Raw genomic sequence first — 18,354 nt, 5'->3', positions numbered from 1 at the left:
GTGGTTGGCCTGGCTGGATTGCTGACAGTGAGTTTGGTGCCCTGGGGCAGAGCATGCGCTGCTTGGTGAAGCTCCCAAATCAGGCCCAGCTCCCGTTGCCTCTTCATCCTGGTCCTCAAGGCTGTGCCACAGAATTGGGGTGTGCATGACTGGGAGGAGCCCAAAGTTAAAATGCCAAAAATTCCAGTCAAGTTTTTTCTTAGATTCAGAAAGTTTTCTTGAATAAATACTTTTTAATTGGTTAAATGCCTGTGATTACTTTCCAGAGTTGTGAAATGACTTTTTTGGATGATTTTGCCAGTTTTATCTTTGCTTTTTGGGTGAGAGGATCTGCCAAAGTCTTCCTCGCATCCCTGCCCCCTTGTTTAGACTAACAGAGCTGCCCTGAGACAGGTAAACCTGTGCTCCTTAGGTAAATGAGTTTGTCCTGTTTAGCTGCTTCACAGCCTGTAATTCAGGGACACACATCACGAAGTACTTACTATGTGAGTCCTCCGCGCCTTTTTTTTTTTTCAACTTTTAATTCTGAAATAAGTTCAGAATTACAGAAAAGCTGAAGAATAATTGAAAGAACTACTTAATACTCCTTACCAGGACCCACCGATTTTTCATAGTATGTTAACATTTGCTTTATCATTCCTTTATCTTTTTGTTACATGTTTTTCTTCTGAATCATTCAAAAGAATATTTCTGACATCCTGCTCCTTTACCCCTAAATACTTAGTGTGGATTTGCAAAAAAAAAAAAATTCTAACCACACCTTACTGTATTTCTACCATTGACCCAATAATGTCCTTAGGGCGAATTTTCTTTTTTTTTAATCTAGACCCAAAGGAGGATCTTGCATTGCATATAGTTACTGTTTCTTTAGTCTGTTGTTCAAAAAAATATTAACTCATTTAATCATCACGCAATCCTGTTTTCTTTTTCTTTTTTTTTTAAGTAATCTCTACACACAATGAGGGGTTCGAATTCACAACCCTGAGATCAAGTCACAGGCTCCACTGACTGAGCCAGCCAGGCGCCCTTCTTTAGTTTTAATTAGGAATTTTATTTTCAACCTTTGTCTTCTTAATTGACATTTTTGGAGAGTATAGGTCATTTATTTTATAAAATGAACCTCAGTTTGGGTTTTTCTGTTACCGTATGAGTTTAATTTTTTTGTTTAATTATTTTAAAAAACTCTCTCTTGAACCAATGAAGAGTCTAACAGTTGAGAAAGACATAGGATAAAAGGGGACCAATCTTACTCCGGAGGTATTTACCACTTGTTTTCTGTTTAAAATGAAGATTATGATGAATATGAGCATGTAATTATTTCTTTTTGTATTTATTTGTCCTTCAGTTGATAGTAATGGAAGTTAATATTTTGACATAAGCTTGAAATTTCTTGATGACAAAACAGCTGCTGCTTTAAAGAACCTTGTGGTTGTCTTTAAGCTCAGATTAGATTCTCTTAAAAGCTCCTTTATCTTGTTGTTTTAAACGAAAATAGGATTTTTCATCATGAATATTACCCAGATCTGTAATTTAAGACCAAAGACTGTCTTGTCCTAAACTTCTACTTTTTCTTCATAATCCATGGCTGAGGGACCCAACATGGTGAACTAGTTGGTACTTAAAAGTAAACAGATTGGTCGTAGAAAAAACTACCTTGTTCTGATCTCTTTTTTTTGCCTCTGTTCTTACTGTTTAGGTTTTGTTGCTTTCTCCTCTTAATTTTATACAGCCTTTAGGAACATATAAATAGACGAGAGAGAAAATTGTGTCTTACTGAGACTCAGTTTTGTAATATGAATGAATGCCGGTATTACAGAAATGTTGGCTCTTCTTATTAGCATTTAATCCAAAGAACTTATGATATTCAGTCTGACTCTGTAAGTCTGCTCCTTGGATCATTGTTCATTACTCCAGTTTGGAATAAAATTATGTCCAATTTAGAGTAAGAATATTCGTCGTAATCCATGTCAGAATAAGATGTTAACAATGAATATTTTAATGTTTTGATCATAAAATTATTCTCAGGTTAAGTAATAGTATATACTTCTACTCAGGCAATCTTGTTTTAATTAGATTTTGTTTCCTTTGTTCCTGTCTTTGACCAGAAATATCAAGCAGAAGCGGTTAAAGTCTCAGACAAAAGTAATTCCTGAATTGGTAGGTTCTCCTACCCAGTCTACCTCCAGTAGGGCCGCTTATTCTGCCAGCCAGAAGACAAGTGCTAGTGTTTCTTCAGGGGTGACGTCTGGTGACTCCTCAGACTCAGCAGGATCGTCAGAAAGAATGAGAAGTAGGCCTGTCACTCTACACAATGGCTCTACGTTATCTGGTGAGACTATCCAGCACTCACATGTATAGCACTGCCAGTTAATGTGGGTTCAGGGGAAAGAATAAATGAGATTGGCCTACCAGTTGAGGAATTTACAATTCAATGATAGAGTCAGAAGTAACAAATGAGCAGCAGTTACTATATGTTTGATAAGTGCTGGTCTTTGCAAATGGTGCAGCCACATTCTATGCAAACTTGAATCTTCTACATTTTAAATCATGGGATATAAATATCACACTTTGTATGCAAAATGTGATGCTTTTATTTTTCTTTAAAAAAAAAAGGCATCATCATCATCATCATCATGTGAGCTTAAAACTGGATGGCCTAGTAAATTCTAAGCTCTTTATGTTCTTGGCTGTTTGGTAGTATAACTAGAGCTGATCCTAACCCTTTGTTAGCATTGTGGGAATGAGGCTGTGGTGGGTGTATACTTCCCTGTTGCTCTGAGTGATTCTGGTGACTTGTGGTGATAGTGTAAAAATTACTATAACTTAATATTAAGGACCAAGGATGTAGAATAGCCACATAGTAGAGTGGCAAGCCTTACAGAAGAGTCTGGATTACTTAATTGGGTCCCTTGATGAGTAAGGGAATCACATGATGAATTCTGCTTCAGGAAGATCAGTCACTTTGGCAGTAATATGCAGGGAAGGGGAAGACTCTAGAAACTGAGTCCATGTGCTGGGGAGTGGAATGGAATAGAGTAGGAGCAGTCAGAGTGGCAGACGGTGAGAGGAAGAAACACAGCTTGGTGACTGATGTCCTTCTAATGCAGCCACTTTCTTTAATGCAGAGTTGGGGTTGTGTTTGTGGAGCAAAACTTTTATCTTTTAGCAACGTGCTCCTGCTCACTTTGATGAAACTCTCATTCTGTGATATGTATGTAAGGATGGAGTGAGCGGAAGAGCGGGAAGCTTCTCTGTACCATGTTCACCCTGGAGCATGCACTCATTCAGTGAAGTAGTAGGGAGAGGTGACCTGTACTGTTTATTTTTTCTATCCCTCCCTCCCCCTTTCTGGTAGAATATGGGAAAATGACCTCTTGAGCTGAAAGCATGTGTGGTACCACTGTGCTGTTACAGGGGTTACTAGCAAAAGGCCTGAAAGTGTGTCCACTGACGTGAGACTTAACAGTGGTTGTCTTTCCTACAGGATATACCGGTCTCATAGGATAGAAGTGGGGGCTAATTACATTTTTAAATGGAAGTTTATGAAATACGTACTATGAACTATATTTTCTGAAGCCAACTCAGGATTAATATGCTCCTTTCAGAAATAAGAGAACAAATTTGATTTGTAATGCTGATTACCTACTTTTTAATGCCAGAATTTTATGAGCTGGTCTTTGAAACGGTTTTTAAAAATAACAATCTCTTCTAAGTATTTTTGAGCATCTTCTTTTAATCTGTTTTTATGAAACAACTGCTTGTGTGTATAAAGATAGAATATGTGTGATGAACTGTTGATGCTTTGTTTTTCTTAGAAAGTGAAATGGAAGATTCCTTAGGTACCTCTTCATCATCAGCTTCAAATAGTTCAGAGGAAAGCAAAGAGAGTTCAAGACCTCGTGAATCTTCCTTACGTAGTGGGCTGGCCAGAAGCAGTAATCTCAGGGTGACCAGAACCAGAGCTGCTCAAAGAAAAACTGGTAAGACTCAGTGTTTGGTACTTTGGAGGAATGTATATCAAGGGAATCCATAAGCTAAGCATGGAATGGTTTATTGTTCTAATGTATCTACTACATATGGTTAAATGTCCTTTTTAGATTTTATTTATTTATTTGTCAGAGAGAGAGAGAACACAAGCAGGCTCCTCACCGAGCAGGGAGTCTGATGCAGGACTCGATCCCACAACCCTGGGATCATGACCTGAGCTGAAGGCACATGCTTATACTAACTGAGCCACCCAGGCGTCCTTCCTTTTTAGATTTTTTTAAAAATTGAGATATAATTGACATATATTCTATTTCAGGTGTACAACATAATGATTTGATATTTGTATACACTGCAAAATGATCACAAAAAGTGCAGTTACTGTCCGTTACTGTACATAAAGTTTTTCTTTATTTCTTGTGATGAGGACTATTAAGATTTACTCTTAGCAGCTTTCAGGTATGCAAGAGTATTAACTATATAGTCATGCTGTACATTACATCCCTGTGACTTACAACTGGAAGTTTGTACCTTTTGATCTCCTTCACCTCCCCTCCCCTCCCCCACAAATCTGTTCTGATCAGTGAGCTTAGTTTTTTGGTTGGTTTTGGTTGTTTTGTCTGTTAGGTTCCACATACAAGTGAAATCACACAGTATTTGTCTCTCTCCGTTGACTTATTTCGCTTAGCATAACACCTTCAAGGTCCATCCATGTTGTCACAAATGACAAGATTCCATTCTTTTTTTTTTTTTTTTTTTAAAGATTTTATTTATTTGACAGAGACAGCAAAAGAGGGAACACAAGCAGGGGCGAGGAACAGGAGAGGGAGAAGCAGGCTTCCCACTGAGCAGGGAGCCCGATGCGGGGCTTGATCTCAGGACCCTGGGATCATGACCTGAGCTGAAGGCAGACATTTAACAACTGAGCCACCCAGGCACCCCTCCATTCTTTTTTATGACTGAATAATATTCCATTGTATAGATACACCACATCATCTTTTCCATTCATCCGTCGATGGGTGCCTTGTTTGTTTCTGTATCTTGGCTTTTGTAAGTAATGCTGTAATGAAATTGGGGTGCAGATATCTTTTTAAACTAGTGCTTAGATTCTGCGTGGAGCACTGGGTATTATGCACAAACAATGAATCATGGAACACTACGTCAAAAACTAATGATGTAATGTATGGTGATTAACAGAACAATAAAAATAAATTAGGTCTTAGTTTTTTTTTTTTTTTTAAAGATTTTATTTATTTGACAGAGAGAGACAGTGAGAGAGGGAACACAAGCAGGGGGAGTGGGAGAGGGAGAAGCAGGCTTCCCGCTGAGCAGGGAGCCCAATGCGGGGCTTGATCCCAGGACTCCGGGATCATGACCCGAGCCAAAGGCAGACGCTTAAAGACTGAGCCACCCAGGCGCCCCTAGTGCTTAGTTTTCTTTGGATAAATACCTAGTAGTGCAATTGCTGGATCATAGGGTAGTTCAAGTTTTAACTTTCTGAGGACCCTCCATACTGTTATCCACAGTGGCTGCACCAGTTTGCATTCCCACCAGTAGTGCATGAGAGTTCCTTTTTCTCTACATCTTGCCAACCCTGTTTCTTGTCTTTTTGATGATAACCATTCTAACAGGTGTGAGATGACATCTCAGTGTGGTTTTGATTTGCATTTCCCTTATTGGTGATGTTGAACATCATCTTTTCACATTCTTTTTTTTAAATCTTTTTTTTAAGTGATTTATTTATTCATGAGAGTCAGAGAGAGAGAGAGGCAGAGGAAGAGGGAGAAGCAGGCTCCCCGCCGAGCAGGGAGCCCGATGCGGGACTTGATCCCGGGACCCTGGGATCATGACCTGAGCCGAAGGCAGATGCTTAACCATCTGAACCACCCAGGCGCCCATCTTTTCACATTCTTGGCCATTATTTGTATGCCATATTATGAAAAATGTCTACTCAGATCGTCTGCATTTTTTAATCAGATTTTTTTTTTTTTGCTAATGAACTGCATGAGTTCTTCAGATATTTTTAACAATTAACCCCTTATCACATACATGATTTGTGTATATCAGTAGGTTGCCTTTTTATTTTGTTGATGATTCCTTTTGCTGTGCAGAGGCTTTTAGTTTGATGTAGTCCCACTTGTTTATTTTTGGTTTTTATTGCCTTTACTTTTGGTGTCAGATCCAAAAAAATCATCGGCAAGATCGATGTTAAGGAGCTCACCCCCTGTGTTTTCTTCTAGGAGGTTTATGGTTTCAGGTCTTAACATATTCAGGTCTTTAGTCCATTTCTGTGTATGTGTAAGACAAGAATCTCGGCTTGTTCTTTTGCATGCTGGCTGTCCAGTGTTCCCAGCACTGGTAAAGAGACCATCCTTTCTCCATTGTATGTTCTTGCCTCTTTTGTTGTAAACTAATTGACCATGTAGGCGTGGGTTTATTCTGGGCTCTCTCTTCTGTTTCATCCTTAGGGCTGCCCCCCTCCCTTTTTTTTTTAAAGAGAATGCACGGGCAGGGGTGGAGAGAGGGAGAGAATCTTAAGCAGGTTCCACATCTAGCACAAGGGAGGGCTTGATCTCACAACCCTGAGATCATGACCTGGCCTGAAGTCAAGAATCAGACACTTAACCTGAGACACCTAGGTGCCCCCATCCTTAGGGCTTTTAGCTTTAGAAGGGAAATCTGTTTTGGCATTAAAAGGTATGGGGTAACTGGGTGATAGACATTAAGGGCAGCACATGATGTAATGGACACTGGGTGTTATATAAGACTGATGAATTGTTGACATCCACTTCTGAAACTAATAATATATGTTAATTAAATTTAAATTTTAATTTTAAAAATTAAAAAATAAAATACTTATTAAAATATTCACCAAAAAAAGGTAGGGAACATCATTTCTAAAATAATTCATTAAAAAATGTTAAAATAAGGAAGGCTTTTCTAATCTTATTGCTACTTTATTTCTAGGTCCAGTTTCTTTAGAGAATGGATGTGGCAGAAAAGCCACTCGAAAGAGAGTCTATTTAAGTGACTCTGATAACAATTCATTGGAGACCGGTGAAAGTCTAAAAGCCAGGGCTGGAAATAACCGGAAAGTGCTACGGAAGTGTGCTGCCGTGGCTGCCAATAAGATAAAGCTCATGAGTGACGTAGAGGAGAACTCTAGCTCTGAAAGCGTCTGTTCTGGCCGTAAGCTGCCTCACCGTAATGCTTCTGCTGTGGCTAGAAAAAAGTTACTACATAATTCTGAAGATGATCAGAGCTTAAAGTCCGAAATTGAAGAAGAAGAGCTAAAAGATCGAAATCAGCCATCACCACTGTCTAGTTCTCATGCTGTCCAGAATACTGTGAATGAGTCAGAAAACGGGGATTCAGAGTCAGAAAGTGATTTGCGAGTAGCCCGCAAAAATTGGCACGCCAATGGTTATAAGTCGCATGCTCCAGCAACTTCTAAAACAAAATTTCTGAAAATAGAGTCTTCTGATGAAGACTCTAAAAGTCATGATTCAGACAATGTACATAACAGAACTGCTGGTCCATCCACGTCTGGGCAGAAACTTAAGGCAGAGAGCATCTCAGAGGAAGAGGAGGAAGCAGATTCTGAACCAAGAAAGTATGCCGGTAGGAAATATAACACAGGTCGCAAGAATCTTACTTTCCTTAAAAAAGCAAAGATCTTCAGTGATTCGGAGGACTCTGAATCTGAAGAGCAAGATCGAGAAGATGGCAGCTGTCACAGAATGGAAACAAACCTGATTAAAGGGGGTTCGAAGTGTGAACCAACTACTGGGTCCCAGTGTTTCTCAGATCACGTATCTGAGACCGATTTGGATTCAGATGATGACACCGCAAAAGAAAAACCAAACCATATTAGGAAAGGTAATTCAAAACCTATAACCTTGGCTCACTGGCCTGTTCTCACTGTTCTTCTCTCCTTACAGCATCCGTTGTTTGTTTTTCCCCATGAAACTTCTCTTCACCAGTGGTTTTCTGTCCACTCCCTGCATTCTCAGTCGTTTCTGTGCATCCCTGATGTTCTGTGTGCATGCATAACTGGTTGTCAAATATGTTTAGTTTTATTCACATAACAGGCAATCTTGACCTTAACAGCTATTTTTAGTAAGATTTCTCTTCTTGTATTGGCTGTGGGTTTCAGAAAAGCAGAGGCAAGCACATTTATAAGCTGTGGTGTTAGCCAGTTTCAGAAGAGGAAAGAAAAGGGTAGGACTATTTACTTGAAAAGGGATATGTAAGTAAGAGTAACAGCAGCAGCTAGCCAGCAGAATGGCCACTGAGCTATTCTGTGGGTCAGGGAAATTGTTCTCCATGCTTTATGTATATATTAACTAGTTAAGTCTTCCTATCTTTTATGAGCTAGATATTATTGTCCACTTTACTCATGGTAACTCTGGGGCACAGAGGGGTGAAATCACTTGCTGATTTAAGGCTGTATTTATTCTTGGTCCTTGGGGGCTGATGACAGATATTGAAGAGCAGGAGGCAGCTAAAGCTAAGATTAAAGGTGTTGGTGTGATTGGAACTTGGGAAGTGAAAAAAAGTTTCAGGGAGGCTGAGGGTCAGTGATTAGTTTGCATGCCCTAGTGCATTGGTAAAGAGAGGTTATTCTGTATTCACGTAAATAAAATGTTTGTGTCAAGTGTATTGTGCATGTAAATAGCAAGCAGGGCACGGGGTGTAAGTGCTGGGGATGTGCTATGCTTGTGACTGGTGCTGAGGCCGCACAAAAGGTCACTCACTGCTCTTAGGCATTAAGAGCCCGAACATTCACTGCCATCCTCCTTCCAAGTTAGTAAGAATTCCAGACTTCGGTGGTTGAAAATGTTGGGCATTTAATTTCGTTACACATATTACTCTTACAGATTAAAGGAATACTCCTAATTTTTAATTTTTAGATTCTACATCACAAGACCATGGACAAAGCAGGAAAGTTTCCAGGAAAAGGGTCTGTTCCAGTGACTCAGACAGCAATTCAAAGGTGGTTAAGAAGTCCTCAAAAGCCAAAACAGGTCTCCTCAGGACTCCTCGAAGACGTGCAACCTCTGCTGCCAGTAAGCTGAAGCTCACGAGTGATGTGGAAGATGTCAGTTTAGACAGCGCATGCACCAGAAGCAAAAGCGGAAGGCAGAAGCCCCTCCGTTCTGCATGTGCCCCAGCTAAGACGGCGGCGAGTGATTCCGAGGGAGACGTCAACTGTGAAGTGCCAAATGAGCAGTGTGCTTGCCGAGGGAGGCCACCCGCAGCCAGCTCCGAGGGCAGTGCGAAAAGCATTCATCCGTCTTTAAACGGAGACTCGGACTCTGAAGGGATGCCCAGTCCCGCACCCAAGAGCAGGCACACCAGGAGTCACAGAACAAATGTTGCACCTTCTAACACAAAGAATTCCTCGGTTGGGTCTTCAGAGGAAGAGTCAAAAAGCCATATTCCAGGGGGTGAGATGGGTCGAAAATGTTCTTCGGAATCAGCTTTGGTGCAGAAAGCTACTGCAGAGAATGCCTTTGAGGAGGACCTGAATTACGGGCTGCGCAGGTGGAACGGCCGGAGGCTCAGGACCTACGGGAAGGCCCCGTTCGGCAAGACCAAAGTGCTGCGGGAGGCGCCGGGGGCGGCCGAGGCGGAGGGGAAGCGGAAGAGGCCGCATCCTGAGCCCCAGCGCGGGCAGGCGGCTGAAGGCGGTGGCGCTTCCAAGCTGGGGGCCGACTCCGGCCCCAAATCCGACTCCGAGTTGGCGTCTGGGACTGAATCAGATGTGGACTGTGCCGGTGACGCGAAAACCAAAAAGAGGAAAACGAGAGGAAAAGCAAAAGCGACAAGAAGAGGTAAAACTTGTGCCGCCGCCGCATCTCGAGGCGCGAGGCGGCGGAGGCAGAGCAAGCGGCCGAGGCTGAGTGCGGACGATAACGACTGGGAGGACTTGGACTATGCAAAGTCGAAGAGAGGCCTTCGACGTTCGAAAATAAAAACAAGGAATCAGGGCAGAAGGACCGTGAGGTACCACGATGGGGATGATGACAGAAGCTTAGAAAATGTGTTAGATTTTGATGATTGCACCTTATGACCTTGAGGGAACGCCAGTTCGTTGGAAGAGGAAATGGACTGGAATTTCTGGTGAAAGTTGGCTGTTGAAATTATTTTTGTCCTACAATTCAGGGAATATATTTATATTTTTCTATGAAAAGTTATGAATGTGACTAAATCATGACTGTTATTTTTATTTGCACTTGCTTGCCTTTGTAGCAGCGCTCAGCACAGGTGCCAAAATATGCTTCATTTTGGGGGCAGATCTACTTTGACAGTATTTAACTACCGATAGCAAGAATTTGAAATCTGTTCAACACTAGACATCCTGGTTATCGAAACCGATAAGCATTACTTTCATGGTAGCAAGTGTCATGCAGTTACTTTCTGAACGTGTCAAGAGGTGGTAGTTTCTAACCCCTGTCCTGTTGTAGTCAAACAATTTCACGTGGCCTATGTTTACAGATTCTTCATAAATATTATGTGCATACTGACATTACAATCATGGGAGGTGTAACCATGATTAGTAGGTGAGGTACCTACCACTTTTTTTTTTTCCCCCCTTTCCCTGGCTACTTGAGCAAAATGCATTATACCAGATTTGGTCATTTTCATTGAAATGGTTTCTTTCCAAATGCTGTTGGGTCTTTCCTCTCTTTTTCTTTATTTTTAAGGAAAATATCATCACTTTTATTTTATAAACTTGAATTTATAAAGTGCTGGTAAATTATTTTTTAAAATGTTTTGATTGTATATTTTAAACCTCTAAGGCCCCGACCGTAGTCCTAGCATTTTCTTTTAAATTGTGCACTAACAGAATGCTATATTATTTGTCTTTCCAAGATCTCCTGGTTTCTATGTAAGGGATTTAACCAAAATCTTGGTCTTCCATAGTCTTACTCTGTGAAATAGAGGAGTTTGTGTGCCTTAGATTTAGGAAAAGTGTGTTCTTTAATAGAGTGTACAGGGCCAAGGGAGTATTTAAATTATATGTAGTTTCCCCCCATTTCCATTGAGATTGTAGAGTTGAGTTTTGTTAAGAGTGCAATCGCAGATCTCATCTATATAGGAAAATAGTTAAACGTCATTCTCCATATCTTTGTTTTAGCTTACTGCTGCCATGTGCAATCCCAGGCATTCTTTGCAGGGGCAACTAAGTGTATCTTTACTAGTGACTTCTAGTTTAAATCTAAGAAACTGTCTTGTGTTGTGGGAAAATAATTTTGGAATCCATTTAAAGTGAAACTAATATCACATCATCGAATACATCAAATAAGTACACTTATTTTCAAGCCAAATATTTTTGCTTGATAGGTTGTGCTACTCCATACAGTGTAGGTGGCCATTCCTAGCTTGTTTGTGCCTGAAGATGGACTTGATTCAAATGGTTTACATATTTTGTAGCGAAGGAGTATGTTACAGTACTCCCACCTTTGTTATTTATTGGCCCTGTGTTTGGTTCCAGACAAAATTAACCCTTTGCTCCTGTGTATCCTGAAGGTGGCAGGTGTGGAAAAAACATCAGACTCTGGTGTCGGTGTTAGGGAATGTTCTTAAGTGTTGTTACTTTCCAGTTATCTGTCCCATTTGACATGGTAGAAGGTACTTTGTACTCTGATGTAAGGGGAAGGATATTTTTGGACATTACCAACTGAGATAGGTGGGCTAGACCTGCCCCTCCTTAGGTTGTTTAGAGAGCTTTCACCACTTTAGAACTATGAAGCTCTTTTTATCAAAGTTCATGTTTAGTATCTGGTAGAGAAAGCAATTCAGGAGAATTGTCCTTGACTATTGACCTGAAAACATTAATGGGATGTTCTTTACTTTCCTTGTTTTAAGCAGTGGTGATAGATGTCCTATCCATTAATTTATTTAAACTCTTCTAAAGCTTCTCTGTTTTATATCTATTCTCAGGGTTATAACTCCATGTTTACCATCATCTGCAAAAAGGTACCAAAAAAATCCATAAATACAAATACAGAATACGTTCATAAATACATAAATTCTTTTGGTAATGTGAGACTTTGATCATTTAGGCTTCATCAGTAGAACTGTTATCTTTTGGACTGAATTAACTGATCATAGATTGGCTGGTCAACCAATTACTAATTTCTCTTTTTGTCCAAAATTGTTAGGCCTTTATGTATAGAAAGCAGTATTTTGGTTTCACCTGGGGAAAAAAAAAAAAAAGAATTTGGCCTCATGACTTGGAAGGCGTGGTTGACAATGGTAGCTTCTCAAGTTCTGAAGTAAAACTAAGGGATTGTAGTGAGAATCATTTTTATGGGTTTTTTTGGTCATGGTGCTATTCCTAAGGTTAACTTTGAATATGTGACACACACTCCTAAGTACTTTAAGGAAAATTAATAAATAATTAATAGTTCAAAATGTTTACATTGAGCACTAGAACATGTTTGACTTTTTTTCTACTTCTCTTTATGCGAAATGCGCAGGGATTTAATGCACGATGTACTTTAATGTGTTTGGGATCAGTTTGTATTTACTTGTGAAAAAAGACAAAAGCTTGCAGATTGAATGTGAACTGATCCAGAAGTAAGTGCTATAGCTTTTCATTGCACTTGAAGTCACTTAATGGTGTATATGAACAACAAAAACTGCTGTGGTTGTGTATGTCCAAAGTCCAATGATTTTACTCATTTATGGTTGAAAAAAAAGGGCTGAGGTATTTAGATTTGAGTTTTGATTCCTTTGCAAGACTATTAAGAAAAAAGATGTCAAACATTTAAGAAATAGATGAGGTTTAAAAACTTTTTTTTTGTCATATCAGACTTACTTTAAAAGGGTATACTGACAATGTGTAGTAACTTCTGAATAAAAGGGAAAGTGTATCCCATTTTCAGATAATTTTTAGGGCGGTCATTCTCCCTTTTTTATTTCAGGGGAAAATGTCTGATTAAATCGTTTCTCAATTTAGTAATTATTTGGAAATAACGATAAAGCATTTACTCACAGCTTCTAAGTTACAACACAGAAGTTTCTTCTAAGTAGTAGAGTTGTACCTAAAAAGCAAATTAATTTTATAATACGAAAATGGGGAGAAAGAACTTATGTTTGGGGAAAAGGCACTTCAAAACCTAGAATTGCAAATGAAAAAGGAGGTATGAAACAAGCCAATAAAAATGCCATCTTGAAGGTATTACCGTCCAAAAATAAGAATAAGACTTGCCACGAAATCTTCACACTCCATTGGTTGCTGACATCTTAGGTAACAGTTCTTAGACCAGCCTTGGGTTCATACTACATTCCCTCCCCCTCTTCTAGCCTTTTTTTCTTTAGAATAATCAGAAGACAGTTTATTGATTTCAGTGTATCATTTTAAAAACTACATGGAAAAGGACTTCAATCTCTCGTCAGTGCACATTGAATTTGATTGTGCCCCCTGAAAAAAAAGAGAGGTTGTGTATCAGAATGCAAGAACATTGTTCAAGGTGCTGACAGTAATGTTTTCCTTTCTACTCAGTTGTATTGGTTTTTTTGAGTAACTTTTAAATGGCTAGAACAGGTCTGTTTGACTTGCCCTTTATAGCTGAAATACCAGCTCCGTCCTTTTCATCCATGTTAAGTCAGCATGTTTCCTTTATTCGGCATCTCGGAGTTGTCCACAAACACTTCAGTGTCTTACGTTGTATGGAAATTGTAGTTGAGTTATTTTCTGGTGTGATGTAGTGCGACACAGCACCCTCACTGCGGGAGAATTCTCCGTTATTATGTAAGTCCATCTCTCAACTTCTGCTGTGGATAACAGGATGTAATAAAGCAGAAACTGTAAGAAACTTGCAACGTCACTGTTTAAAGACTGTCTGATTCTAGTATTTGGGAACAAAGACCAAACCAAGTAAAATTTGTCAACGCTAGGGAGAAAATGGAACACTGGGAAAAATCTAGTCCAACAACTAGATTAGCAAGTGCTAATACCACTTGGTAGCTCAAAAGTTGTGAATTAATGGAGAGGATTAAAGTGTAAAGACAATAATGGTGAGGGCTGTGTTGTCTTTTCTCACTTTTTAATTAAGATTTTTGTAGCTATTTTCTTAAATTATAGATGTTGCTGAATGGTACGTGGGAATTCTCAAAGTTGGAGAGATTTTTACTAGTCACTAATAATCTGCCAAGCTGGTTCCTTAATACATTGTGAATTTGGTGGAAAAATATCAAGACTTTTACTTGGTGTCTCCTTAAGGATTGCTTGTATGGATCTGATGTAGGGAGGTTGGATGGGGACAATTACAACATTGGGGTCTTACAGATCTGCAGGCTCTGTCTTTGGTAGCATGTAAGTAACTATAGCGTATCTATTTGTCACGACTGAGCGTTTCGTTGAATTATCAGTGTTTGAGCATATTTTCTGGTCATGCTTTAGTTTTTAAGGTAAGTTTTGTCATTTATTAAAACCTTTAATGGAATTTGAACTCCTAAAGAGGCATTCTGACTGACCTAACTGAAATGAGATGACCAGTTACAGTTTGCATGGATTGGAGCAGCCAGCCTGGCCTACAGGAATATTATTTAGAAGTTATTACCTTTTTTGATCTGTGGTTAAATGTTAAAACAATCCTTCATTTTTAATATATTGAAGGTAATTTTCTAGGTGTTGATCCATACTTAGTCCTCAGACTGGATGCACACATTCAGTTCACCTGTGAAATTCTAACCATTTCACTGGAGCCGGACAAAAAGGCAAATCTTTAATTTTCCACTCCCACACAAGATCTCTCAAACTTTTCTAAATTAACTCATTACCACATCTCACGACTCTCAGTTGTCATGTAGGAACCAGTTTTAATTTACTTTTTTAAGTCAATTACTAACTAAAATAGAGTATGATAAATTTAATGTTATCCTAACATTTTTTTTTTTTTAAACTGCTTCAAGCCTTCTAGCTGATTAATTCTGTAAGGTCTGCAATAGGCAGTCGATTTCCCTTGCAACTCATTTTTACTCTTAAACAGCTCATTTTTCTCTCTCAAACCACTGTCCATTTGTGATTTCTTTCTCATGCAGGCGGAATGCAGGGCCACACCCTGTCGTGTGGGCTGAAGGGAGTTGAAAGATGGGCCCGAGAGGGGGTTGTCCTTGGATTGTCTGTGCCCTGCTGCTTTTCATTAGGGAAGTAATAAAGTAGATTGAAAACCAGGGTTGATTTCTGATACCTTACCCTGCCCAACAGTTTAAAATGCTCTGAGATCTCTCTCAAGAAGTTCATTAAACCCAGAAATCAATATTGCACTGTATGTTAACAAAAATTTAAATTTAAAAAGTTCAGTAAACAGATACAGGATCCCTGAATTCATACTTCATAGAGCTTTTATCAGATTTTTAGAAAAAAATACTGTAGTAGTCATCACAAGTCTTTGAGAATCATGACTTACCAATTAAACTGTTTTCTGGGGATGAGAGAAAGCCTTAGAGTGATGAGCTCCATTAGCTGTCAAAGCCAAACAGGATTCTGTGGTGCCGTCACAGTGTGTTGAAGACTTTAAATAGAGGAACTTAAGTTCATCTGTTCAACAATAAAAGTGACCATGCTAGTGAAGAACAGCTCTTGATTCTGGAGTTATTTCTGACAATCTCCAGACCTGAGGTGGCCATACTGTAGAAGCTCACTTCTCAGTGTTAACCAACTCCCCCAGAAAACAGAAAGGTGTTCAGCTCGGGGAGTTACAGAAAACACAGACTTTCTGGTGTATGGGATCTTTTTGGAAACTTGTGCTTTGGGAGGAATGAATATCAGTGATAAATGATGTTTTGTTTCCTGAGTTTTGATCATTTTGTTGCTTCTCAGTGAAGGGCAGACAAGAAAGAAGGCATCTCTCCTAGCTCTGATGAAAGCCTTGCTCGAGAGAGGTTACTGTGATTTGCAACTGAAAGGTTTCCCCTCTTTGGATTTACCACCAGCCACAGCAACCAATAATGTCAGTACTTCAGAAGTATGTGAAATAGGCTAGTACATTTTCATTCTGATTCAGACATGCTTCCATCTTTTTCCATTCTCAGATTTGTTTTTCATACTCCACAAGTAAAGTGCTGATGAGATTGAAAATTTTCATGCTTCTATGGCAATGATGTGAAGTTTATTTTGGATCTAGGAAAACAGTTTTGTATTAAGTATTATAATTGGAATATGATTAGTCCTTAAAGTAGAGAAACTAGAGATAATTGCTTTGAATCAAAACTGTAATGTCTACATCCAAGTTCCTTCTATTCAACACAGACCATCTTAAAGCACACAGTGATACAATTTAAAGTGGCCATCTCGCTGAACTGTGATGGGGGTACTGCTGCAGATGTGAAGTTCTACTCTAGGAACGAGGTTTTTGCCATATCCAAATAGGAGAGCAGTGATGCCTCAAGCTGGCATTGACTGCTCCAAATCACCTGACTGACCAAGACCATCTGGGGCAGGAGGACTTGGGGGATGGTACTGACCTGTTAGTATTCAGTGACGCTATCACAAATGTATTGTTAGAGCAGTGTCCTCCAAAAGTTTTCAGCTTGTACCCCAACATACAAATTGGACTTGATCCTGTATATATTTCTAAAAACTGTTTGTAGTTTTCTCAAGGAGAATAAAGCACTTTATAATTTACCAAGTTCTCAGTAATAAAATTAACACTGACTTACATGTATGCATTATTATTTTAATTTCCCACACTCTTCTGTCTTCCTGAGTGCTTGCATCTTTATTCTGTGACGTTCCCGTTGTAGGCCTAAGACTATAGAGTTACAGCTTCATCAAGTTGGAGTGGCTGTACGCAGTAGAACTGACTCCGTTATCCACCCCCAACAGTTACATATTTGAAGTGCAGATTTTCTTAAAGTACTTTTTAAAAAGCCTACTTAGAGTTTCTTTTGTAGAATCTTGTTTCCCCTTATTTTGGATTACAAATAAGCATTTATTAAAATGAGCTTGTATTTACTGGGCTCCTAAATTTCATCCGTATATCAAAAAGGAATTAGTTGCTGCCACTTAAGTCCTTTTGTGCCACAGAAGTGTTTAGTCGTGCTAGGTTTTTATCTGTACTATCAACTGATTATGTTGTTGGGATTGAACTGGTTATCTACTTTTAGTGTGGTTTCAACATGCAAATGGAAGTAGTTGAGCGATGCTGGTTGTCTTCATCCTGCGTAGGCCAGATTTCACCTTAATTTTGTTATATATTTACAAGAACGTTTGTTGTAGCCTATTCACATTCTAGTATTTGCCTAACATTGATTTAATGTGCTGAAGATTCACTTTGGATCTAGGATTGCTTTGCAGACACATTAGTTGGTAATTTTAAACATTCCTGAGAAAAGGCCCTTCTGAAAACACTGTAGGCCACGCGCTTTCTCATGGTCTCTGCTGCTTGTGGGAGTGACCGCACAGAGCCCGGCCAGGCAGGGGAGGCTGTGCTGCCCAGCAGTCCGTGATGATGAACTTAGCCGTTGAAAATGCCATTTTTGCAATGCCTGGGGACTTAACACTGAACAAACCATGTTACCTTTAGAAATAGAATTTCACTGGAAAAGTATACAAGTCACGTAATTGGCAAAAGGGACTGATGCATTTTGGGGGAGTTGCTTTTAGTACAGTAGTTCTAACCTCTTCTGGGAGAACTCTAACAGGTCTCGGAGAAAGCACAAGCACATCTATGAAGTGAGTTTCACAGACTGAGGGTAAAATCTGAAGGGCTTTCATTTTGAGAGCAGAAGACTTTTCCTCAGTTCTCATTCTATTAATGAACCTGTCAATCAACAGAACCCCATTTTCACCTGTGGTCATTTGTGCTTGGTGGCAGAAGGGCAAACCTCTCCGTTCCTAAAGGAAGAACTAGGAAGGTTGGGTGGTTGGGAGTTTCACTGCAATAAAATAATAGCATTACTTGAGAGCTGACAAAAATGAGTCCTTATTTTCTCATCCTTAGTGGTGAAAGGGATAGAGTGGGAGAGAGAGTCCAGATGGGGAGTGTGAGTATTTCAGTGGTCTCTAGCCTGTTCTTACCAACTGCTGAATGCACACGAGGTGGGGTCCCACAAACTCACCCTCCAGCAAGGCTTGTGTACCTTTAAAAGTTTTAGATAGCTTGACTTAATGGCTGCAAGGCTAGATTGCCAACAGGTAAGTCCTAACTTTAGCGGCAGAAGTTCAGGTGCATTTTTATCAAGAAATAACAGGTTTTGCCTGCTATCTCAAAGTAGGGCGTTCCTGTGAAACTTTTCATAAGCCCAAATGGGATAAAGCAAAGACGCAACTACCATTAATATATATGGAAAAAATTGAGGGCATTTGCAGACTCTGAAAAATCATCTCTCAGGCTTCTCTGATACCTTAGG

General features: G+C 39.5%; 1 protein-coding gene across 3 annotated transcripts in view; it reads left to right on the top strand.

The window, feature by feature from the left end:
• Nucleotides 1-16,769, top strand: part of BRWD1 (bromodomain and WD repeat domain containing 1) — a 111,932-nt gene extending 95,163 nt beyond the window's left edge. For 2 of the 3 annotated variants that reach the window (XM_027587775.1, XM_027587774.1), the window contains exons 38-41: nt 2,106-2,329; nt 3,816-3,980; nt 6,952-7,863; nt 8,898-16,768. In XM_027587775.1, the coding sequence (XP_027443576.1) occupies nt 2,106-2,329; nt 3,816-3,980; nt 6,952-7,863; nt 8,898-10,060 (2,464 nt within the window). In that variant the 3' untranslated portion in view covers nt 10,061-16,768. Of the gene's footprint in view, nt 1-2,105; nt 2,330-3,815; nt 3,981-6,951; nt 7,864-8,897 lie in introns of all 3 variants that reach the window. The other variant, XM_027587776.1, reaches the window with a different exon arrangement.
• Nucleotides 16,770-18,354: the final 1,585 nt, after the last annotated feature.

This window comes from Zalophus californianus, chromosome 1 (assembly GCF_009762305.2).
Source record: "Zalophus californianus isolate mZalCal1 chromosome 1, mZalCal1.pri.v2, whole genome shotgun sequence".
Classification (NCBI taxonomy): Eukaryota; Metazoa; Chordata; class Mammalia; order Carnivora; family Otariidae; genus Zalophus; species Zalophus californianus.
The sequence above is the reverse complement of the archived record's forward strand: the minus strand, read 5'-3'. Positions and strand labels throughout refer to the sequence as shown.